We start from the raw sequence: 25,402 nt of genomic DNA on the forward strand, positions 1-25,402 counted from the left end.
GTATTCGTCTGGGGAAGGAAGAGGTGAAAGTATCGTTATTTGCAGATGATATGATTTTACGTATGGAAAATACCAAAAGCTCCACAAGGGGAGTACTGGAAGCAATAGAGGAGTGTGGCAGAGTGGCAGGATATAAGATCAACAAACAGAAGTCCATCACACTGCTACAAACATCGGATAAGACCAAAGAAGAGGAGATCAAACAGGAGGTACCCTTCACAATAGGCAAACACAAATTGAAATATCCAGGGATATACCCGACCGAAAAAACAAAAGATCTATATGGGGAAAACTACAGAACACTATTACAAGAAACCAAGAGTGACCTCAGCAAATGGAAGAATATCCCATGCTCATGGATTGGAAGCCTCAATTTAGTCAAGTGCCTAAGGCACTATATAAGTTTAATGCAATCCCGATACAATTACCCTCATCTTTCTTCAAAGATGAGTCCATCTTTCACATTTCTTCAAAGAAATGGAAAAACTGATTACCAACTTCATATGGAGAGGGAAGAAGCCCAGAATTAGCAGAGAACTCCTCAACAAGAAGGACACAGTCGGAGGGCTTGCTCTACTGACTTTAGCACATATTATACAGCCACAGTCATCAAAACCGCATGGTATTGGTACAATAACAGATAAGCAGACCAGTGGAAAAGAACTGAAAACCCAGAAATAAAATCATCAGCAAACAGACAACTGATCTTTGATAAGGGCCCCCAAAATATCAAATGGGAAGCAGATGCCCTCTTTAACAAGTGGTTCTGGAAAAAATGGATATTTACCTACAGACAAATGAAGCAAGACCCTTATCTCACTCCATGAACAAGAATGAACTCAAGGTGGATCACAGACCTTGAAGTTAAACCCCAAACTATTAGGGCCATCAGTGAGGGAATTGAGACCAACTTAGAACTTTGGCACAAGGAATACATAAGCTATCAGAAACAGGGAAGGACGCAAATACAGAGGAGGTACAAATTGACAAATGGGATATACTGAAGATAAAACACCTGTGTACATTGAAATAATTCACCAAGAGAGTAATAAGAGAGTCCATCGACTAGGAAAACATCTTTAGCAATGACCCATCAGACAAATGCCTTATTACTAAAATCTACAATACTCTGCTAGCTTCCAAAAAGAAAAAAAAAAAAAACGAATTGCCCACTGAGGAGGTAGGCAAAGGACCTGAACAGACATGCCACAGGGGCAGAAATCCAAATGGCCAACAAGTATATGAAAAAATGTTCTGGATCTTCAGCCATAGGAGAAATTCAAATTTAAAAAACAAGGAAGTACCACCTGACACACTCAAAGGTAGCCCAATTCAAAAAACCAGAAAGCAACAAGTGTTGGAGGGGCTGTGGGGAGACAGGAACTCTCATCCTCTGCTGGTGGACTTGTAAGTATGTACGACCACTATGGAAATCGACATGGTGTTATCTAAAACAGATGGAAATCGAGTTACCATGTGACCCAGCAATCCCCCTATAGGGCATATACCCAGAAGAGGCAAGAAACAAACCTGCCAACATCTGTGTTCCAATGTTCACCACTGCGCAGTCCACAATTGCAAGGAGTTGGAAAAATCCAAATTTCCAACTGACGAGTAGATTAAAAAGCTGTGGTACATACATACAATGGAGTACTACGCATTGCTAAAAAGCAGTGATGAAGGTATGAAGTACATCGCAGCATGGGAAGAACTGGAGGAAATCATGCTAAGTGAAGTAATCCAAGCACAAAAGGACAAGTACAACATGAGTCCGCTGAGGTAAGCTTTAAAAAAAAAAATGCAAAAGGGGCATAGGGAAAAAGCTACTGTATACAAACATTCCTGGGGTGAGGACCAGGTAGTATGGCAAGGACCAGACCAAATACATAAATACATATGGCAGCCAACTAAAAAGGAGGTGGGGAAAGGAAAATAAATAAATAAAAAGAACAAATAAAAAGAAATGGGTAGCAGGGGTACAGGGCACTAATCCACCCAAGAGGAGGGTATTGTTTATATCACCACAGGGAAAGAGGGACCAGACTTGAACCCAGTGCCCCAAGATGTGAATACAACATGCCGGCATGGAGTAGGGAACCAATAGAAAGGCCTGAGGGGCCGGCCCCAATCCCAACCACTATGTAGATACCTGCTGCTCCCCCCAGAAGAACTTATTTCAAAGGGCGGCACTGAATCTGCAGCTCCGGGAGAGGGACATGTCTGATCAGAGCACACGAGAGCAGATTAAGGGGGAGGAGGAAAGAGTGGAGCACATCCTGGCCCACCAGGCCTTGAGGACGATATTCCCGATTAGAGCAGCCAGTCCACAGAGAGGACCAAATGGCTGGCCCCACTATGAGACACGACGTCCCTCACTGACCCATATACCTACAGGGGACAACACCGGAGACACAGTGTGGGAACTGCGCTCGATCTAATCCCGCCATACCGAGGCAAATCACTAAGGGGATGCAACAGAACAGCAAGGGAATGGAGTAACGAGGCCCAGGGAATGCTAAAGGTGGGCTTTGGGGCCAGATCATGGTACCCCAACAGACTGGACTGGAAAATACTCCTAAAGGCCAACAAATAATCCTTGAACTAACTACAAGCTTTTCTTTTTTGTTGTGTTTTGTTTTTGTCATTGGTTTGTTGTTGTTTTGCTATATATTTTTGCTTGGTTTTGGTCTGTCTTGTTTTTGTGCATGTTATTATTTCCACAGGTCTGTCTAAATAAGATAGGCTGGATGAACAATCTGGAGGAGAAAACACCGGGACTGACAGTTCCGGGACATGGGAGAGGGGGAGATGGGGGGATAGGAAGTGGTGTTAACAAATTCAGGGACAAGGGAACAACAAGTGAACCAAATCGGTGGTGAGGAGGGTGTAGGAGGCCTGGAAGGGCATGATCAAGGGTAATGTAACCAAGAGAAACTACTGAAACCCAAATGAAGACTGAGTATGATAGTAGGACAAGAGCAAAGTCAAAGGAAATAGAGGAAAGAGCTAGGAGGCACAGGACATTTATAGAGGTATAAATAAAGATATGTACATATGTAAATATAGCTATAAATGAGGATGGGGAAATAGATCTATATTCATATATTTATAGGTTTAGTATTAAGGTAGCATAAGGACATTGGGCCTCGACTCAAATACTCCCTCAATGCAAGAATACTTTCTTCTGTTAAATTGGCATTCTATGATGCTCACTTTCCCGATACAACCACTGAAGACAAAGCGGATGAATAAGCAAATGAGGTGAAGAAAGCTGATGGTGCTCAGCTATCAAAAGAGATAGTGTCTGGGGTCTTAAAGGCTTAAAGTGAAACAAGTGGCTATCTAGCTCAGAAGCAACAAAGCCCACATGGAAGAAGCACACCAGCCTGTGCAATCACGAGGTGTCGAAGGGATCCGGTTATCAGGCATCATCAGAACAAAAAATCATTTCATAGTGAATGAGGGGGGCAGTATGGAGTGGAGACCCAAAACCCATTTGTAGGCCACTGGAGATCTCCTTACAGAAGGGTCTCAGGGAGGAGACGAGCCAGTCAGCGTGTGATGTAGCAATTATGAAACATACAACTTTCCTCTAGTTCCTAAATGCTTCCCCCCCCCCCCCAACTATCATGATCCCAATTCTACCTTACAAATATGGCTAGACCACAGGCAAATATGGCTAGACCAGAGGATGTACACTGGTACAGATAGGAACTGGAAACACAGGGAATCCAGGATGGATGATCCCTTCAGGACCAGTGTTGTGAGTGGTGATACTGGGAGGGTAGATAGAGGGTGGATTAGAAAGGGGGAATCCATTACAAGGATCTACATGTGACCTCCTCCCTGGGGAACGGACAACAGAAAAGTGGGTGAAGGGAGATATTGGCCAGGGCAACATATGACAAAATAATATTTTATAAGTTATCAAGGGTTTATGAGGGAGGGGGAGCAGGGAGAGGGGGGAAAATGAGGAGCTGATGCCAGGGGCTTAGGTGGAGAGCAAATGTATTGAGAATGATGAGGGCAATAAATGTACAAATGTACTTTATGCAATTGATGTATGTATGGATTGTGGTAAGAGTTGTATGAGCCCCTAATAAAATGATTAAAAAAAAAAAGAAAAATCTTTCAGATCTTTAAAAGCTCTCAGAGCATTATATGTGCACCTAATTCAGGGACAGAATTTCAAACCAAAGCCTTAACTAGCCAGCACACTATACTGTGCTCCCCAAATCAGCACCACCTGAGCCCCTGCCTCAGGGGTGCAGAGAGCTGGCAGCTGCCCAGACTCACGCCACTTATTCACCCCTCCTACCTGACCTCAGGCTGCTTACAAACGCCTTCAGGTCAACATGGGGGCAGGAAAATAAGACCACACAGAAGGGAAACAAGATGATAAAAAGCAGAAAGAAGTCCTTTTGATAAAAGGGGTGACCTCTCCCTCCGGGGCGCCCAGCCAGGTGCCGGGCAGGGAGGTGGAAATGGAAACAGGTGAACTTACTCACCTTGTTTTTTTCAGTAAGCTGTTGCTCCAAGCCCTGCTTCTCCTTCTGTAGTTGCCCTAGATCCACGGGCCCCACCTCGCCATTTGGGGTTTCCTCTGCAGCAGAAAACTGGTACTCGGGGTCCTTCCTGGCTTTCAGGGTTACCTGCAATGTGGTGGCAGAGCCATGCCAGGTAATGCCCAAGGTAAGCCCACAAGTTCACGGGGAAGAGGAGCCAGCCTTGCTCCAAACTTGTGGATTGGTGCGCCAGTGGGCAGTTAGCCAGAAACCAGGTGGAAACGACAGAGAAGGTTCTGTGAGGTGTCTCCCAGAGGAACAACGGGCTTTTCCAGGCAGCACGTGACCACTAATAGACACTGCCACCCACCATGGGCTCCTAATCAGGTGACCATCCCTCCTTTAAAGGAAAGCTGAAGGCCTGAGGGGGGGCACACATTACACATGATGCAAGACACTTACGTGAGACTCGCTGACTGTGAGTGCCAGCCCCTGCTCAACAGGGTCCTCGGGCCTCAGGTTCCTCAAAGCCTCCAGCTCGCTCTGCAGCTGGTGCATCTGCAGCAGGGCAGAGTCATGACCTAGGGCAGGCAGAGGGCAGGGGTGCACAGTGAGCTGCCCTCTCACGGCCTGGGCCAGAAGCAGTGAGCATGCTCAGCCTTGTTCGGCTGCTCACCTTGCTTCAGCTGAACAATCTCCTGCTCCTTCTGAAGAATCACTTCCGTTTTCTCCTGCAGACGCTGTTCCTGCTCCTCTTTGAGTGCTGTCAGAGTGGCAGCCTGGGGGAGAAAAAGCCATGTGAAGGAGGGTTAGCAGTGCTAACTCCATCTCCCCATGTTCCCCAAGATTTCTGAATGCCTCCCTTAGGCCTAGAACATCTCCAAGCTAGCCTCTGTCCTCCAGACACGTATACATTAATTCTCCTTGGCAGGGGCAGTGAATGCTGTTCTCTGGCCTGCAGTGTGCTAATCCCAGCCGTGGCCAACCTTCCCTCCAACAAGCTGTATACCCACAACTCTCACGTCCCAAGCGCCTGCGTCAAGCCTAGCTCTGGGGGCATTTGACATACATTTGCTCATTATGAAACTTCAAGAGCTGTGATTATGCTAGATTCCTTCTTGGAAGTGACTCTGAGGACTTGCAAAAAGTTGGCGAGACATGGACCTGGAGGACCCGGGGCCTGAGGTGAATCTACCTTCTCAGGGAGCTCCCACGCTTCCTGCTGGGCAGCCTTGCTGTGGCACCACGACATGGGGCTAGCACCTCACAGCTAAAACCTGGAAGGCACAGGCGGTTTTCCAAGTGCTATTTCTTTCTAAGAAGAACTGACCATCAGAATCAGAGGAGAGCATCCTCTGGAAGGGTTTTTGCCATGTGGCTTCTGCCTCCTGGACACCACAGGAACTGCTCTGCAAGACTGTGCCCACGCCAACCTGGCCATCTGGAACGTCTCCGCCACCCTGGAAGCCCTGCCCGAGCCCTACCTGCTGCTGGAGCTCGTCCCTTCCTTTCCGCACCTCCTCCAGGGCCTGCGCCATTGCCACGCTGACCATTTCCCGCCGGCTCCATTCTTCCTACAATCCAGAAAACAGGGAGCGGGGCAGGCCAGGGACCTGAGCCGAGTTCACATCTTCTTAGCTGCACATGTCCCCTGTAGTGCCCACAGATGGAACACTGCCTTGCATGGTCAAGCAAACATTCTTCCTGTTTCTGAAGCTTCCCAGGCTGTCCTCCTGCTGCAAGGCCTCCGGTAGTCCCCTGACAACTGTCCCTATGGACAACCCACCGAGCGAGCTCTCTGGGAGCAGGCACAGCCTGAGGGTCCTTTGTCCCAAGAGCACAGCAGCTAGGTTTAGACCAAGGCTACAGGAGTCGGGCCCAGAAATTGAAGCGCTAGCTCAAGAGTGCATCCTTTACTCATGACAAGTACCAAAGGTTGGGAGAGGAAGAGGACTGGAAGTAGGTCACACAGACTCCTGCAGATGAGCTGAAAATGTGTCTGAACTGTGCAATGTAAAACTGATGATCTGCTCTGTAAGCCTTCACCTAAGTCACAATACAACGCTAAAAGCCAAAACTAAGCAAAAAACTATATAGCTGCCTTGTAGCATATTGAAATTGGACACCCACTGGGGAAAGCATAACAAATGAACTGAAGAGCTAGTCTAATGAAATCAATAAAGAACAAGAAAAAAGACTAGAAGCAATAATTATCGAATGCTTAACAGGGAAAAATGCCATGGGCTCATCGACATTACCACTTCATAGGAGAGAAAATTGGAGATTTGAAAGGCTTCGTAATTTTCCCAAGGTCTTTGAGCTAGAAAGTAGCACAGGTAGATTGAAGTATCTCTAAGCAAGAGTCAAAGCACCTGACTACTGGTTCTTTCACCAACAACAGGTAGAAGTCCTGCCCTGGCCTTCTCCAGAGCATAGGGAATATGCCCCAAGGCAACACACACCCCTCGGCCTCTTCCCTGATGCTACTGTCCCTCTATGGCCAATCCATCCCCTACAGTATGACTTCTTAGATGTCTGAATACTGCTCAGGGAGAGGTCTTGGTGAAACTGTGAGGTGGGTGTCCATTCAGTCTCGCGTCTCTTCTTGGAGCTAAAATTCATCATTTCTGCTTCTCATCCACATCCCACAACTCTCCAAGGCTCTGGTAGGGCTGCCATTCAAGATAGTCCACCAATGGCTGCAGGGATAAGCATGTGCTATAGGCCTGCCTAATCACAGTACTCTATCCTCTTGGCCAAGACAACCTGTCCCCAAAGTAGGCTTTGGTCACTGTGGGAGTTACATAATCTCCTGCCAACTTGAGGAAAGGGATGGAGTCTAGCCCATCAATCAGGTCACAGCTTGATGACCTCATTTGGAGGAACAATGGAGATAAATAGCTCATTGGAGGCCAGACACACTCTCTCTGCCTTCCCTTTCCTGCTGTTGGGACACTCAGAGAGCTGGAGGAGACACGTGGAGACCTGTGCCAGTGTTGAGATGCTCCCACTGCCACTGGAGCCACAAGACCTTCTAGCCTGTGATTTTCCAGCATGTGGCATCAGTGCATTGGCTGTGTGAATCTAAAGAGGAATTTATGGACCAGTATTGGACATCTGGGCTACTATACGGCTGATGGACTTGATCTGGACTGGGCGGGGATGTTTTCTCAATACACAATTACTCTTGTATATAAAGCTCTTTCTTATACACATAGGCGTGTCTATGAACTTGTGTCTCTAGTCCACCTAGACTAACATAGTCGACAAGGTCACTAAGATTGACCCAGTGGACACTTCCTTTACAACGGGATCCTTTTCATGTGGCAAAGCTGAAGGGATGAAGCGCTCTCTCTCTCTCTCTCTCTCTCTGTGGAGTCACAAAGCTGGGATGGTGCCTGCCTGCTTGAGTTGCGGTGGCAATGTTCCCAGATCTGGAGGAAGCAGTGTCGAGGGGAGGGGAGACTGAAGAGACGAGCGTTAGGCTGGTGCCAAAACACAGAGGACCTGCAGGGGACATCCTGGCTTCAGCCCAACACGTTTCATGAGCTCCCCAACTCATCTCACGAAACCTCCTTTCTAGTGACCCAGCACAGCTGGGTTATCAGAGAGAAACAGCAGCCTGTGACTAGCAGTATCTGAGGCCTATCCTGGAACGGGTGAGAGTTGACCTTATTTAGGGGAGCATGCCTGCCTCCCCCTCATTGCACCCCAGAAGACATTTGGTGCCACAACACAAGAGGCTGAGACCTTGAAATATCACAGACCAGTGGTTCTCAGACTTCCTGATGCCGTGACCTCCAACCATAAAATTATTTTCGTTGCTACTTCATAACTGTAATTTTGCTACTGTTATGAATCGGGGACCCCTGTGAAAGGGTCGTTTGAACCCCAAAGGGGTCATGACCCACAGGTTGAGAACCGCTATCCTAGTAAGTTCCCAAGCTTATGTGGTCTACCACCCCTATTCAGAAAAAAAAAAAAGACGCAGCATTCCCTTGGCAATTACAAACGCATGTGTTTATATGCCACGTCTTCTCAAGCTTGTCTGAGAAAAGACTTATGACTGCTGGATGGCTAAAGACAGGGGCCGGCATGAGCCAGAGGACAGGAAGGCAGGCCATGACAAATGGGACGCCGAGGCTCAAACCACCTTCCCACTGGGGACCGGCGCCTGGCACTTTTCGTCCATGCTGTGTTGATCCTCAGAGTGTTATCAGGAGGTCAAGCATGGCCACCTTGAGTTTGGAGAAAGGAAAGGTGGTTCCCTGCAGATCCCCAGCTAGTGGGGCCAAGTGCTGCTGCCACAGAGCCGCGTCAGAGCCAGGTCTGTGGGCTTCCAAGTGTCCGGGCTCAGCTCAGGTTTGCAGCAGCACAGAAGAGCCACCAGGTTCCCATAGGCAGCAGTCCTGGCATCTGGGAGCTATTTCCTGGTTGAGGCTCAGAGACAAATACACAGATAACAGCAATTCTAAGTATGTGTGCATATAATAACAGTTCTTCTTCAAAATGCAGGGAATAAAGATAGAAATAAAGGGAGTACTAGACAAATCTCCATCACTGTAAAAGGAGACTGGGTACTACTGTTTCAGTAATTGATAGATAAGTAGACGAAGAAGTCAGAAAATAGATTTGGACAGTATTACCAATAAAGACCACGGGTTGGCCACATCCCTCAGCGGGCCCGAGTAAACAATATTAAACTAGAAATTCCCTCAAGGTTTAGAAATTAACCCCATTTCTAAATGGCTGCTGGCTGGTTTTAGACACCCACCCCTCTTTCCCTGTGTGATGGCTGTGCCTTCGACTGGCTCAATACTAATCTCTGCCACCAGGGGGTGCTCAGGGAGATTGGAAGGCAGGAAGCCAAACCCATTGCCTTCCAGCAGATTCAGATTCCTGAATGGAGTAAAACTGCTCCAAGGGGATCCCAACGCTATCATCTTTATGGAAGCAGGCTGCCACATTTTTCTCCCGTGGCGTGGCTAGTGGGTTCAAACCAACAAGCGGTCAGCTAGCAGCTGAATGCCACTAAGTGCTTTAACCACTGTGCCACCAGGGCTCCAGGGGAAGGCAAAAGGAGGCAGAAGCAGACTGCTCCTTCCTGTCTTGCTTCCTGTTTTGGTGAGAACTCCAGCAATACTTCCTCGTCCACCCGAAAGCAGCAACTTCTCCAGAAGCAGCAGCTGCATCTACTTCTCAGTTCCAGTCACTGGGCAGCAGAGCGCTGCCGGCGCGCCCTACCCTAGACCATGACCCAACACCTAAAATGTGCAGCGCCCCCTCGGCAGGGCTCCCCGGGTGAATAGCGTCAGCCTCTTCATGTCGTTCCCTGGGCCTACAGCTGGCAATGGTGCTCTGTAGTTGTCGCTGCCCCTCCCTTCCCCCCCCAACACCCCCCCCCATCTCTATTGTTTGGACACCTGGTTAAAAATGTTATTTTGGTTTCAAATACTCTATATTCTCCTAATTCAGGTAACTGATAAGGTTTCTATTTTTTGGACTAGACTATGAATGATATATTGAGTCAAAGAAGAAACCATGGGAAAATTTGAAAGTATTTTGAAGTGAGTCATAATAAAACACAATCTAAAATATGAGAGAAGCAGTTAAAGTAATGCTTAAGAAAATTCTCAGTTATTAGGCATCAAAGAACAAAAAATCATATCATTGTGTGCTCACCTCCCGGATACGATCACTGAAGACAAACGGGTGCATAAGCAAATGTGGTTAAGAAAGAGATGGTGCCTGGCTATCAAAAGAAACAGCATCTGGAGTCTTAAAGGCTTGTAGCTAAACAAGGGGCCATCTAGCTAAGAAGCAACAAAACCCACATGGAAGAAGCACACCAGTCTGTGTGATCATGAGGTGTCAAAGGGATCGTGTCATTGTGAATGAGGGGAAGTGCGGAGTAGAGACCCAAAGCCCATCTGTAGGCAACTGGACATCCCCTTACAGAAGGGTCACGGGGAGGAGACAAGCCAGTCAGGGTGCAGTGTAGCAAAGATGAAACATACAACTTTCCTCTAGTTCCTAAATGCTCTTTTCCCCCACCCCCTACTATCATGACACCAACTCTACCTTACAAATCTGGTTAGACCAGATGTACACTGGTACAGATAGGAACTGGAAACACAGGGGATCCAGGACAGATCATCCCTTAAGTACCAGTGGTGAGAGTGGCAATACTCAGAGGGTGGGGTGGAAACAGGGAACCGATTATAAGGATCTACATGTGACCTCCTTCCTGGGGGACGAACAACAGAAAAGTGGGTGAAGGGAGACGTTGGACAGTGCAAGATATGACAAAATAATAATTTTTAAATTATTAAGGGATCATGAGGGAGCGGGTAGCAGGTAGGGAGGGGAAAATGAGGAGCTGATGGCAGGGGCATAAGTGGAGAGCTAATGTTTTGAGAATGATGAGGGCAATGAATGTACAGATGTGCTTTACACAATTGATGTATGTATGGATTGTGATAAGACTTGTATGAGCCCCTAATAAAATGCTTAAAAAAAAGATGTTCTACAATTGAATATGGTGACAATCGTACAACTCTTCTTGATATGATTAAATTATTGAATTGTATGACATGTGGATGAGATGCTAATAAAACTTTTTAAAAAAAAGAAATGGTGTGAAAGCAATGATCGTAAGTTTTAAGAAGCTAGACAAAGAGAAGCAAATTAAACCTAAAGGGAGAAGGTAAAATAGAAATGGAAATCAATAAAACAGAAAATCAACGTCAAAAGTAGGCACTTGTAACAGCACGGAGATGTTCACTGCATGTGCTGTTTCACTGTCCAAACAGGAACCAACGGGCCCCCATCACCCCCTCGGAGGTCGGACTGGAGTTCTCGCTTTAGCAGATGGGCACACTGTATCTCAGAGGGAAGCAGTGCTTGCCCATGGTCACAGAGCTGACCTGGGCCCGTGTTGGCATTTCTAGCTACGGCTAGCCTTTCCACTCTCACCTCCTCAAGGACTCTGCCTTCCTCTCCACACCACCTTCAACCCCACATGCGATTTTCCACAGCGTCACTGACACCTGTTTTCCTTATTATTACTGAGTTTTGATCATTGCCATCCGACTAGGGTGCAGTGGTTATCTCACTGCGGTTTCACTTAGAATTACTCCTGATATGGCACCTCAATCCTCTTCACCCCAGTGAATGGCATCACAATTCATTCAGTGGCCCCAGTGGTTCCCAGTCCCCAGAGGGACACAGGCAATGGCAGAGAACATTTTTGGTTGTTGTCACTGGGGTTGCTAGTGACATCCTTCTCATATCCCCAGACCTAGAATGGTGCCCGGTGCGGACAGTGCGGCACGATAGCGCTCAGGGGCCATCACCTGAAGCCTGCAGGGGCGCGGGCACGCTTTCACTACCAAGGAGCCCACACGACCTTTGTATCAGTGCTGCACAGTCCCGAGCTGGACAAACAAAAACATGATGCACGGGCTGCAAAGAAAGCGGGCAGGGCAGACTGGAGGCCTATAGGAATGGGCAGAATCGCTCTCTCCTCTCCTCCTCCCCATCCTGTTATATCCCCAGGGAGAACGTGGCAGCGTCCCAGTAAAACACCAAGTTCTCAGAAGGTGGAAGGGCAGCAACTGAAGTAGCAGGCTGTTACTTCATTTCTGTACATGGTCCCTGATACAGACTGACAACTGCTCTCATGACCTCCACAGGCAGACAAGCAGCCCCACAGGAAGGGCTGGGCATCCGCGCTGGAGTGGAACGAGCATGGCCTTACGAGCTGGGCAGACCGTTTGACCTCTCACTAGCTATGTAAATTTGAACAAATGGTATACCCTCTGAGTCTTAATGACACTGATTGCAAAATGTTCTGAGCCACTGCGAGCACTTAATGACGCTGAACATTTCTAGCAAATGCCTCGGCGAAATACCGAACAAGAGGCAGCTCCACTCCACAGATGCAGGCAACGAAGACAGGTGTGGCCGCTTGTAGGGAAGCATTTCAGTTAGATACCTTAAGCTTCTGTAGCTCCAGCTGGTGATGCTGTAAAGAATGTTGACATTCATCCCGGCTTTGGGTCAGGGCTCTATTTTCTTGCTGCAGTGCTCTCTGCAAATTTGGAAGAATATACACAGGTATAAATAAAAGTATGAAGTACCATATTTCCGCTGGGCATAATCCGATCTCTGAATTTCTACATTTGAAATGCTTTTTTTTTTGCATCACTGCAGGGGTAGAAGATGAAAATGGAGTTGGGATGAGAGAGAACCACTTGACAAACTCCTCATCAGGAGAAACAGGTTTACGACTGTGGGAGAGTGAAGTGAGAGGATGGGAGACAAGAATGAGGGGAAAAACCATTAGAGAGAAAAAGCAAACCTTAGACAGGATGCAGCTGAGGAAGTCCCTGGGGGGGGCGGTTTAAAGAAACCCACATGTTCAAACAGAACAGCCTTTACAAAAAACAAAGAAACTATCATTGAGCCTCCTGAGGAGGTTATCTAACTGGAAAGATAAAACTGCTCCGTAAACTCCCTCAACTCCCTGGTTCAGAGAGGAAGCTACTCTTCCTGTTGGACTTCCTGGCAAACCCAGCTCTGCCAAACCAGGGCTCCTGTGCGTGGCCCCCTCCTGGCTCTTCACTCACCATCTTGTGCTCTGTGGCAGTCTCAGCAGCCCCCCGAGCACTCTCCAGAGCCGCGATCTGGGCTTCCAGGGCGCAGACACGTTCGGTGCACTGCTGCTGCGCAGTGAGAGCCTGCTGCCGTGCACATCTGATCTCCTCGTTTGCGCTGGACTGCGGGAATACCGGGGACAACTGTTCACGGCGATAGTGGAGTTCAGAGGGGGCTTCTTTTGCTCCCAGGTGACTCCAAGTTGGATGTCTAATTGAAGCAACTCTTCTCTGAATGTTGCAGAGTTCCCTATCTGCAGGCTCTGCCTGTTGCTCTGGGCCACGGCCTACCGAGCAAGTGGAGTCTGGGACTGCTCTTGGTACCATGTCCCTCATCCTCGGGGTGACTAAGGACCCTCCTGTCCTGGAAACCATCCCTTCACTCATTCAGGTGTCGCCATCTATGGCGGAAGCTTCTCATTGGAAAGGCAACGTAACAGAGATGAAGAACCAGGGCTCTGACACAGACCAGGTGGGTGCAGTTACTGGCTTTAAAACCATGGGCAAGTGACCCTGCTTTTCTGAGCCTACCCCTTGAATGGCTACCTCTGATGGCAGCTGTAAAGAGGAAACGGAAGCAGGTGTACAGCACTTAGCATAGTGGGAACCAGCAACACATGGTACTCATGTTTATTTCTCCAGTTGGTAACTGGCTAAGCCCTTAACATTCTCTTCCCAGCACCTAGACTATGCCCCAGATCGCTGGTTTGACTCCTCATGAGCTACCGCCTTCTAATAACCCCAAAACTGGAATTGAGCCCAAAGGTGGGAGCCAGTTATCACTCCACCTCTCTGGGTAACTCAGACCTTCAGTGGGACAGCACTTCCGTTATCTCCTGCTGCCCGCCTGCGTCTACACAGCACAAGAGATGACCCCGAGTCAGGCTCTGTACTAGTTCAGGAGTGAGTTGGACATCTGCAAGGGAAGGCATCAAAGGCCTGAAACACAGTGACTCCAGGAAGCACTTACAAGTGCCTGGATCTGAGCCTCCTGTGAAGTGATGATGCCCCTACTCTGCTTCAGCTTCTCTTCAGAGACCTGCACAGCCTGCTCCAGTTCTTTCACCTGCAAGGAAGCAGAGACACTCTTTCTGTCCAAAAGCAGCCGCAGAGTAGGATCAAAAGACTGAAACAATCAAATCAATTCAAATCATCAATGTTACGTTACAAAATTAAAATGAAAAGATACTTCGAAGCTTACTAACCTAAACCATTAGCATCCCATTGTGTTCCCTTCTGTGTGTTTTTAATAAGAAAATTATGTACAACTTAAATAAAACTATATAAACATTTTGTATTTTGTCCTCAAATTTCAGCTACTATGCTTCAATATAGGCTGTACATTAAAAAATTTTTTTACATGGTGCTGGGGGGGGATCTAGAGTTTATTTCTTCAAAAGAAGTCTTGCTTACTTTGGACTCATCAGGAAATACCAGTCTCTAGACAAGGCCATCCTACTTGGTACTGTCGATAGGAGAATGAGGAAAACCCTCAGTGATACGGACTGACCCCAAGCCAAGCTCCTGAAGATGACCAGAGCCCCCTTTGCCCTGTTGTATAAGTATGCCACAAAGAGGTGGCCACAAGGGCAGCCACCACAAACACCTGAGATTGACATGAGAACATGTGAAGGTATAAGGTGCCACAGAGAAGAACGGTGTATCTATAAAGGAACAAACCTTCAACTGATTCTGGATCTACCGATAGTAATCCTGCAGCAAAGAGGATGAGACTGAAAAAACAGCCTGTAAGACCCCACTGCTGCCAAGTCAACTCTGAGTGATGAGGGCGGGCCCTACCCAGTGGGGTTTCTTTTTTTTTTTTTTTTTGGTGCCGAAACCCGGGATTGAACCACCCAGTGGGGTTTCTAAGGCGGTGGAGCTTCACCACTAAAGACAGCCCCGTTTCCACAGGCAGCGTCCGGTGGGTCAGAACAGCAAAGCCTTTCTATTAGGAGCCAAACACTTGATTCCTGGTTCCACCGAGCTCCTGAAATAATACTCTGCTGAAAGAAAACGTACAAACAAAACAAAAACCAACCGAACATGAAATCTCATCCCCCATTAGTCATTGCCAAGGTACATAAGATATAGAAGGTTTACCACAGAAAGTCCCCATGAAAGAAACTTTTGAGTAAGAATTCAAGTCACAAGGAAAACAGATGCAGGAGATGCAAAGAACATGGGAAAGAAGACTGATTCAATAGCTTGCTGAAAGTTATTCTTGTCAATTACAAACGGAGAAAAGGACAAAATAAAGAATTTCCACAAATGAGCACCATGTATGTCACCTCTCCTGAGTGGAACCCTAGTCCTGATGAGGGGGGAGAAGAGAAGTGACATCCAAGCTTTAGATAGGTCTAACAACTCCCTAGTGGTCAACACACATGAACACAGGGGCGCATCTCTCAGGGTGAAGGCAAGCACCATTAAAATGAAGCAGAATGTGCAACTTCTGAAGGAGAAGAAAAGTCCATCCGAGGAAATGGAAACAAACAGCACAATAAATAGCAATAGAAAATGTGAAATCAAATAGCAGAAAGTCCTATAAAATAGTAATTACAACAAATACAATGTGAATGCACATGACAAAGATTCTCAGATTGGTTTGAAAAAATCATGACGCAACAACCTGCGAATGGAATACGCTTACGGAAACAACTACTTCAAAAGGCTGAGTATGAAAGAACGTGAAAAGAAATACCCCATAAGTATAAACCGAATAAATACCACGAGACAGAGACATTATGTATCAGTAAAAGGAACAAAAAGATTACACACATTATGAGCAAATATTTAAAAAATAGACCGCCTCAAAAAACAACTAAACAACATGATTAGGTGAGGAGAGAGGTCCGGCCATCTGAAGTCACATCCGACAGAGGGCTGTGCTTCCACAGCCTAACAGCACGGCCGGCGCAGGCTTATGCAGCTCACTTGTGGGAATTCTGGGAATCTTGCACTGACAAAAAATCTCAACCCTGGTCCCAAGTTGGGATTTGGTACCAGTTGAGGACAGCTGTGTCCTCTTGTTTACATATCCCACAAGTCTTGGCTGGCTGGGGTTGGCAGACCCATGGGATCCTCCAAGTTAAATGACGTCCATTTTTTTCAGCCCAATAAAAGAAGGCCAAGGTGTGTCTGGTAGAAATAATCCAGGGCTAGAGAGCCTCACTCTCCCTCCTGCTGCCTGGAGATAGCCAGTCAAGTCTGGCTGTCCTCTCCATGTCTCTGGGCTGTGTAGAAGAAAAGACCTTTCACCATTTGTAGAGAAGACAGGAAATTACTACAGTACACCTAAGCTCTGGTTACCAAAGAGTGCTTTTTACTGGGTTTCACTGTACATCAAGCCAGAGACTAAGCTGCAATTAGAGGTGAATAAAGCAAAGAACAGAGTTGGATATTTAAAATATACAGCCTTTAAATGGGTGGCTCAAACAGACAAAAGACCCAAATACTGAACACATGGAAAATTAAGTTAATCAGAGAAAGATAGTTTAGATACTCACCCACACAATGCACTTTCTACTTTTGTGTGCATGGTCTATAAAAGTAGACCATGCATCAGTTCATAAAAGACACCAAGAACTGATGTCATTTACACCATGTTCTCTAAACTCAGATAAAGCAAGGAGTTAATAGAATAGCAATAGGTCCATAGCTGGTTCTCATATTATTCTTTATACTTTTGTACATGAACTTTTTAATAAAAAGAGGCTCAAATAGCCTATATTTGGGAATCAAGTAACTTAGTGAAAAATAACCTTTGAATTAAAAATAAATCAGAAAAGATAGTAAGAAGTAGTTACAACTGAGTTAGAATGAAAGCACTAGATATCAAAATTTATAGGAAACCAATAAAATAGTATTTAGTGAAAAAATGTACCTTTAAAGCATTTTTTTCCAGGAAATAAGATTTTCAAAAAGTTAGCTAAGCATTCAACTAAAAAAGAAATAAACAATGGAGTAGACCTCAAGAAATAGAAAGGAAAAATAATAATAAGGCAAAAATAAATTTAAAAGAATACAAATTTGAGCCGGTAACAAAATCAAAAGCTAGTTCTTTTCCCCCTAGTTCTTAACTTCTATTTGTTTTTTATTGACACATTATAATTTTGACATACAATTACCATAGCATATAATTTGATCGTATGAATATATTATCATTGTATCATATCATCACAGTCAATTTTAGACATTTTCTTCATTTTTGTACTCAGCATTATTAGCTCTCCATTTCCTTCCCTGCCTTCACCCTAAGACACTATTAATCTAGTTACTGTCCCTGTAGATTTACCTAAAAGCTAGCTCTTTAAAAGAATTAGTAGGCTAGGGCAGTGGTTGGTAAACTTTGATGTAAAGGACAATGTGAACACTTTAGGCTTTGTAGGCTATGGTCTCCTTGACAACCACTCAAGTGTGCCACCGCAGCAAGAGGTCAGCCATGGGCAATATGTAAACAAACGGTCCTGTCTTCTGTCCCATTAACCTGAGAGTTGGACAGAGATGGATCTCTGATACCACTAATTAAGAAAAAGGGAATGATATATACAAAGTGACAAAATATAGAAACAAGCAAACAGAAGAAATTAAGCAAAAGTAGCACTGTAGTATATGCAAATGTTATATGCCATTCATTTTATGAGTATTATAGGTTAATAAATTGGTAAGCCATGATGAAAAACTAAGTTTTTTGTGGCGGGGTAAGTTATTTAAAAAGAAAAAATAAGTGTCAAATTGGTGCATAAAGAACTTAAATAGTATAATAAGAATAAAGTTAAAAATAATCCACTTTTTTCCTCCTAAAATGACCCAGGTGGCTTTACAGTTGAATCCTACCAAATTTACATAATGAAGTAATTTTGAATAAATTGTATTTTAACCCAAATTGCTACATAAAATAGGAGATCTGACTGCTGCCCAGCTCTTTGAGCAAAGTTAGTATAGCATGACTTCAAAGCCACAGAAATCTATTTCAATGATCAATAGAAACAAAGATTCTAAATATAAAAGTAGCTAACCAAATCTGGAAGTTTGCTACAAAAATAATACACCAAGTCGTAGCCATTTCAGAAAGGTAATGCAATGACTGTTTCAGAAAATCTATTAATCAGGAAATCTATTAATGTATTTTGCTACACTAATAGACTAAAGAAGAAGTTTAATGATTTTCCCCCCCAAATCAATATAAGCCCATACATTTGATAGAGTTGTACGTATTTATGACTTTAAGAAACAAAAAATTCGGAGCAAACTGGAAGGGGATTTCTTTAACCCTGTAAAGATTAAGTACCCAGACCACTGCAAACTTTACCCCAAATGAGCAAACTTCCTGTGTGCAATTTCTTTAGGGCTGGAGACCAGCTTGGTCCTGTAATAGTGTGCTGGAGGCCCTCACCGAGGCTGCTAGGGCAGGAAAAGGAATGTCAGGTAGAGAGTTGGAAGGGACATGACAAAGCCATCAGTATTACAGATAGCACGAGGCTCTGCCAAGGGCAGCACAAATAATACATGCAGCGCTAGAACAGGGTTGCAGCAGCTCAGGCACACAGCCACAGGGCTGGGCTGCTAACAGACAGGCTGCCAGTTTGAGTTAACCTTAGACGGGTGTAGAACAAAGTCCTGGCAATCTGATTCCAGAAAAGCAGTGCTTGGAAACCCTAAGAGCACACTCTACTCACACTCTGAGGGGCAGTATGAGCTGGCACCAACTGCACAGCACCTAGAGTAGCGGAAAGCAATATCTAAGACTAGCGATTGGCTCACTGACTAAATATAGCAATTCTCTACACCAGAAAAAACAATGAAAAATAAAATACCATCACAATATCAAACAAACTACAAGTTTTCTAATCTAACTTAACCAATAAAATAAGACCATTATGGGGGTGGGGGCGAATGTGAAATTCTAATAAAGAACACACAAAAAATCTGAAGAGATGAAGGAAATACTTATATTATAAAGAAATAACTCATTTTAACTAAACTTCAATGAAATCCCAGTAAAAATTGAGGTTACATTTTTAGGAAATAAAAACACTAAAGATTTCAGCGAAAGAACAAAGATGCATGGCTAGCTTGGTCACCGTCCAAAGAGAAGGAGCGCCTGTCCTGCTACCTGCTCCTGAGTTATGTCGCTCAGGCAAAGCCCTCCTAGGAAAACAGCGCGGTGCTGGTACAAGACCCGACAAACAAAGCTAGCGGAATAGAGTGGAAAGTGTGGAGACAAAGTCATGTGCATGTGGAAACTCACCATGTGAAGGTGGCATGAGAACCCACTGCGGGAAGGAAAGGCTGCTTGGTTGACAGTATTGAGAATCAGAGAGAATGACAAAGCTGGGCCCCTCCCTCACATCACATACAAAGGTGGTCTGTAAATGGATTAACAACCTATTATGTGAAGGACAAAATTGTAAAGTTAATAGAAAAAAATAGAAAACACTATCTCTGTGATATAGGAGCAGAAAAGGATTTTTAAAAAGAAAATTCAAACCACCCAACAAAAAATAATTTCCGTTCAGGTCAACAAAGTCTACAAACCAAATGAGAAGATTGAAATTCTCAAAGAAAAAGAAGCAAAGAGATGTGCACAGGTAATTCAAAAAACAGAAGCCCCAACGGCTAATAAACACACGAGGAGATGGTCAAACGTCGAATACCTATAAACCCAGAAGGGCAGCTCCCTGGAGTCAATTCTGACTCAGAATGAGTCCACAGGGCAGAGGAGCACTGCCCCATAGGCTTCCAAGGCTGTGGCTCTTTCAGCACACTGCTCAGCCCTATCACCATGCAAACTGAACAGTGACCCATCACTGCATGGAACTTAGACAGCACACATTAGAAGGCTGGGCTGACGCTAGAAGAAACCTCATGGGGAAGGAAAGCACAGCTCCTGGCAGCCCTTCTGGGCCAACCTTGCTCTACCGTAGGGAGGTTCCGTAGCATGCACCTTCTATGCCTGAAGGAGGCAGCCATGAGGACGTTCACAGCAGTGTCAGCTGTGGAGGGAGGTCACGGCCACCTGATGTCTGTTTAAGGTGGATTCAGACAGAAAATGGAGTTGAAAATAACAGAGGAGAAATACACATAACCATATCAGTTACATCACCTTAATTACAAACAGATGCATACACAAACAACGCCACCCATTTTAAGCTCTCCCAAAACTAAAAGTATCTGTACACCAGAAGGGCTATCTTTCGGAGCAAAGGGATGAAATCAACAAGCGGAGTGTTTCGTACAGAATGATGACGATGAAATGGCAAGAATGAAGAAAATGACTACTCAATGCTAAAATCCACAAACTAGCCCTGACCCGGCGAAGTTCTCAGTCACAGCCAGGCCATTCCCCTAGACTACCACCCCAACACAGGAAGCCAGGGAATGGATCCGCACCCGAGTCTCCAGGATGCTAACAGCCGTGGCCTGCATGCTCCTGGCTGCCAGAAGCTGCTGTCTGGTCGCCTCCAACGTCTGCTCGGCTGCTGTCTTCTGCAGGTTGGAGGAAGAACAAGACCAGAGAACACAGTCATTTCTGCAATGAATAAGCATTTAGTGATATTTACAACATACTTGCATCTGTGCTAGGTACAAAAGACACAGATACATTTAAAATAAAAAAATTTATTGAGCCAATTCATGTATCACACAGTAGACACAGATAAACCTGAAACTGTTCCTTGCCCGAATGCTGGACCAAAAGACTAAGACTAAGAAAGCCTAAGATACATTCTGTAAACCTTCACCTACTTCACACACAAATAACTTTTTTTAAAAAAAAGGTAGGGGGAGTCCAAAAAATGGAGCTGGAGGCACTAATTATTACCTCAAAGGAAGTGGGGCTTTGTCATTCCCAGGTGGCTAGCAGGTGAGGGAGTGTCCCAGCCACAGTAAGCAGCTGCAAGAAAAGGGACCTGCAAACCAGCAGGTGCCTTCAGGGGAGGACCACTGCTTACCAGTCACTGCCATGGTTGCCATAGGCCACACACTGAGATGAGAGAGTGTGGGAGAAGGCCGCCATGGAGGAGCTCCATGCGGTCAATCTGTAGGCAGTATTTCTAAAGGTGGGACCTTTGAACCACTTCCCCAAGTCAATTCCATGCACGCTGACACCCATGTTATACTAATGGTGAAGGCATAACGATAGTATCCTATTAACTGCTGATACACAGTGATTTTTTACCATGTTTCTAGCACCATTTTCAGCACTTCACATCTTGTTGATTTGGTTTTAGTTTTGTGTTACAGAGCAGAACAGCTCAATAGGGATTTTCTTGGCTTTTATCTTTAGAGAAGCAGATGAGGATGATGGTAAATTAATTGGAAATGCCAACCTCTTGGTTATCAGCAAAGCACAAACTGTTTATGCCAACCGAGGACCTCTTAGCACTTCATATATTACAATTCATTTAATCATAACAATTTTATAATTAAGTTTGGCATTATTGCTCCTACTTTAAAGATGAGGAAACAAACACAACGACTTGCTCGAAGTCACAAGCTAGTAAGTAAAAGAAGTGAGATCCCAGCCATGGCAGCTGCCATCTGGAACCCATTCATAACCGACGACTCACATTATTCTCCGTGCAGACTGTAGGGGGCTTGGGGAAGATGCTTAAGGGATGGATGTGGTCAGAAATGTTGTTTAGGAAGAAGAGCTTGGCAGTTAATGTGGGAACCTGTTCTAGATGGCGGAGGTGCGGTGAGGTGGCAGTGCGCTGGCTCGGACACGCAGGAGGGAACACAGCCTGGTCCTTGCCAGCCCTGCCATCGTTCTGCTGCAGCCATCATTGTGGCCATCATTGTGGCGCTTCTGCCCCGAGGGCTCATCTAGCACCTCTCTGCTTCTAGTCGTTGGGCTGTCGCTATCTGATACTAAGTCACTGCGAGTCACAGGCTTTCAATGGCTAATTCCTCAAAAGTGGACAGCCTACTTCTTTGTCCGGAAGCTTTGCTGAAACCTGCTCACTTTGGGTGACCCTGCTGGAGGTATTTGAAATACCAGCGACGTAGCTTCCAGTGTCAAAACAACGTGTAAGCCACCACAGAATGACAACCTGACAGACAAGTGGTTAATATGAGGGAATTTCAAAAGGCTTGTAGGACTTTTCTATTATTTGTAAATTCCACTTTTCCATGGCTTTTTGAAGCTCTCTTGTGAGACTCTCCTGGCATTGTGGTGACAGTACAGCAGTGGCAGAGTCACGGAAACGAAGTTCAGGCAGTGAGTGAGCGTCCACTCTCGATGTTTCTGCTTGGCCACCTATATCATGGTGATGCCAATCATTGGGATGCAAAGAGGAGTAATGGTGTAACGTGGGCAGAAGAGCTCAGATTGAAGAGAAAGTAAATTCAGGTACACTACTTGCCAAAATGTGTGTCTATTCAACGGCTTGCTTCAGCCAAGGAGCGTCTGCTGCCCAATGCAATCCTTGCTCAAACCAAAGGGCGGTTGCCAAGAGTTCTCCTTGGCCAGCAGAGCGTCTAACGGGTGAAAAAGGCAGGGTGGAGTGGGGCATAAGTCACTAGGTGTGGTTTACTGGTAGAGGAGCCTTGGTGGCTCAGTGGATTATGTATTAAGCTGTTAATTGTGAGGTCAGCAGTTCAAAACCAGCAGCAACTCCAACGGAGAAAGATGAGGCTTTCTGCTCCTGTAAATCATTAGCCTCGGGAACCCACAGAGGCAGTTCTACCCTGCCCCACTGGGTCACTAGGAGTTGGCATCAACTCAAAGGCAGTGAGTGTTTCTGGTTTACTGGTGAGCAGGATGCGATCTATTCATATGGATCCCTAAACTATGGTCTCCTTTCCCAGAGGAGTGGTACTCACAGGTAACCTGAGGCTATTTTTGTTGTAAGCAGGGCAATCTGAAGTTGGGGAGAGATCTCTGTTCAACAATCTATTTCCTGGCTCTCCAGATCTAAAGCTCTAGGGTTTTATGAAAGTGTTACCAGTCTCCAACACTGGAGGGCAGCAGGTGGCATGAAGGAGTTAAAATGACCTCTTTCAGCAGTTGCTGTGCATGCTCTTCCCCTGAGAGGTTCTGTTCCAGCCTCTTCTCCAAGGACTCGACCTTCTCCTGCAAATGTGTGATGAGTTTTTCTTTCTCTTGGGCTTCAGCAGTGACCTATTGGTGAAAGCAGAGGAGAACCAATACACTACACCTGGTATACACATTATACTGTAAATCTTCTCTTCCTGTCCCCTCTGGGATCATCAAGTTTCCTAAGATTTTGTCCTCAACTGTATTCTATGGGAACATAAAAGTTGCAAGATCAGAATCCAGCCACCTTCAGAAATCCCGTTCAGACCAAGTATACCAAGAGGCAAATGCTCTCCTCAATTTAAGTAATAGACTTGCTAGGTACAAAACCCAAGATTTATAGTCAGCAGTCACAATTTTATATCCCTTTATTATTACTAACTCTCATTCATTTATTTTTTTTGGTGGCTCCTCCTCCTCTCCCTGATGTTTACAGTTAGAAGTTCTTCAAGGAGTAAATCTAAGCCTCTCTATCTTCCCTCTCTTTTCTCCTATTCACATTACTGACTTCAATTACCATATCATGTGGTGACTCTACAATGTGAGACACTGCAGACCTCTCCACCGTATCCCATACTTCTATACGTAGGGGCTGTTGGCTATGCAAATTTAAATATATTACAACTCAAATTCAACAGAGGCAAAACAGAAATCACACTTCCAAGTTCAGGAGTCGGGCAGACCAAAGTACCCTGATTAACTTCCTGTTCAAAGCCACAAGAAAGGTTTGAAAAACCTTAAAATACATTCTAAGGTCTACTGATGAGTTGGTGGAAACCTTAAGGAAATTCTATTTAGAGTGACAGAAAAATGTATCGGGGCTAGTAGGCGTTAGGAGTGGAGACTGACAGGAAGGGGCACTACAAAACCTTTGGGGTTGGGGGAATATTTTGTAGCTAGAATATGGTAGTAGTGGTTTCATGAGGGTATATTTATTAAAGGTCCTCATTATTAAATGTCAGAGATATGCATTTTGTAGAATGTAAATCACACATCATAAATTGATTTAAACAAGTAAAAGAAGTTTCCTTCAACTAATAAAAATCTATGGAAAACATTTGTTGGTAAAACATTTTGAAGAATTAGACAAAGTTACCAGTCTTTAGAAATTATGGTCAATGCTGTACCTGACATCTTATCCAGCGAGTGAAACAAGGAGAGGGGAAAAAAAGTATAAGAGCTGGAAAAAGGGAGCGATTAACAATGAGTACAAGAAAAAAGAAAATGCTCTAAAACTGATCATGGTAATGCCTGTGCAACTCTTCTTGATGTGACCGGACTATTGATTAGGCCAATACTGTATGATATGTGGATTACATGCCAATAGAACTGTTTTGAAAAAAAAAAAGAATTGGAAAGAAAACTACCAGTTTTTAACAGATGGCATGACTGCTATTAAATAAACTCAAGAGAATCTACAGATTCATTCGAGTTTTAGTTATTTAAAAAAAATCAGTCAATAAAAATTACAGCATTTCTGGTGCGATCAGATCGATCTAAGATGGCAACTGTGGAACCGGAAACCACTCCTACTCCTACTCCTAATCCCCTGCCTACAGAAGAAGAGAAAACAGAATCTAATCAGGAGATTGCTAATCCAGAACACTACATTAAACATCCACTACAGAAGAGTCTGTACAACCATATCCAGTTGTCTGGAAATTTAATGCCTGGCTGTGACTACTCACTTTGTAAGCTGCTGTGCCTTACTGGAGAACCTTTGGATGACTACAGTGATGTCTGTGGGGCTGTTGTTGATGTTGGAGCTAAAGGCGCTAAGATAGCAATGTGGACTACTGAATGTGAGAACAGATGCTGCTACACATAGAGGGAGGGTATACAAGGAAAGGTTGGGACTTCCTCCAAAGATGGCGATTGGTTATCAGTCTCATGCAGACACAGCTACGAAGAGCGGCTCCACCACGAAAAATAGGTTTGCTGTTTAAGAAGACACCTTCTGAGTATTCATAGGAGACTGCGTCAAGCAATCGACATTTGGGAGCTGAACCAAAGCCTCTTCACAAGCAGAGTGGACTGCATTTCAATTTGATTTCCATCTAAATGTTACTAAGATATAAGAGAAGTCTCATCGCCTTTGTCCTGTACTTCTGTGATATTTTTTAAAATTTTGACTAGAGTATTCACTTTCCCAATCAAAGTATTACAGTACACAGCCTCCCCAGAATCCATAGATGTGT

General features: G+C 45.1%; 1 protein-coding gene and 1 pseudogene across 5 annotated transcripts in view; one reads left to right on the forward strand and one right to left on the reverse strand.

Moving 5' to 3' along the window:
* Positions 1-25,402, reverse strand: part of GOLGA1 (golgin A1) — a 59,980-nt gene that overhangs the window by 12,198 nt on the left and 22,380 nt on the right. For all 5 annotated transcript variants that reach the window (XM_075560496.1, XM_075560493.1, XM_075560494.1 and 2 more), the window contains exons 10-18: positions 23,163-23,288; positions 20,558-20,653; positions 14,133-14,228; positions 13,136-13,285; positions 12,502-12,597; positions 5,990-6,079; positions 5,182-5,284; positions 4,968-5,086; positions 4,509-4,652 (exon numbers count right to left, since the gene is read on the reverse strand). In XM_075560496.1, the coding sequence (XP_075416611.1) occupies positions 4,509-4,652; positions 4,968-5,086; positions 5,182-5,284; positions 5,990-6,079; positions 12,502-12,597; positions 13,136-13,285; positions 14,133-14,228; positions 20,558-20,653; positions 23,163-23,288 (1,020 nt within the window). The remainder of the gene's footprint in view (positions 1-4,508; positions 4,653-4,967; positions 5,087-5,181; positions 5,285-5,989; positions 6,080-12,501; positions 12,598-13,135; positions 13,286-14,132; positions 14,229-20,557; positions 20,654-23,162; positions 23,289-25,402) is intronic.
* On the forward strand, positions 24,706-25,320 carry LOC142457982 (eukaryotic translation initiation factor 4E pseudogene; annotated as a pseudogene).

This window comes from Tenrec ecaudatus, chromosome 10 (assembly GCF_050624435.1).
Source record: "Tenrec ecaudatus isolate mTenEca1 chromosome 10, mTenEca1.hap1, whole genome shotgun sequence".
NCBI lineage: Eukaryota > Metazoa > Chordata > Mammalia > Afrosoricida > Tenrecidae > Tenrec > Tenrec ecaudatus.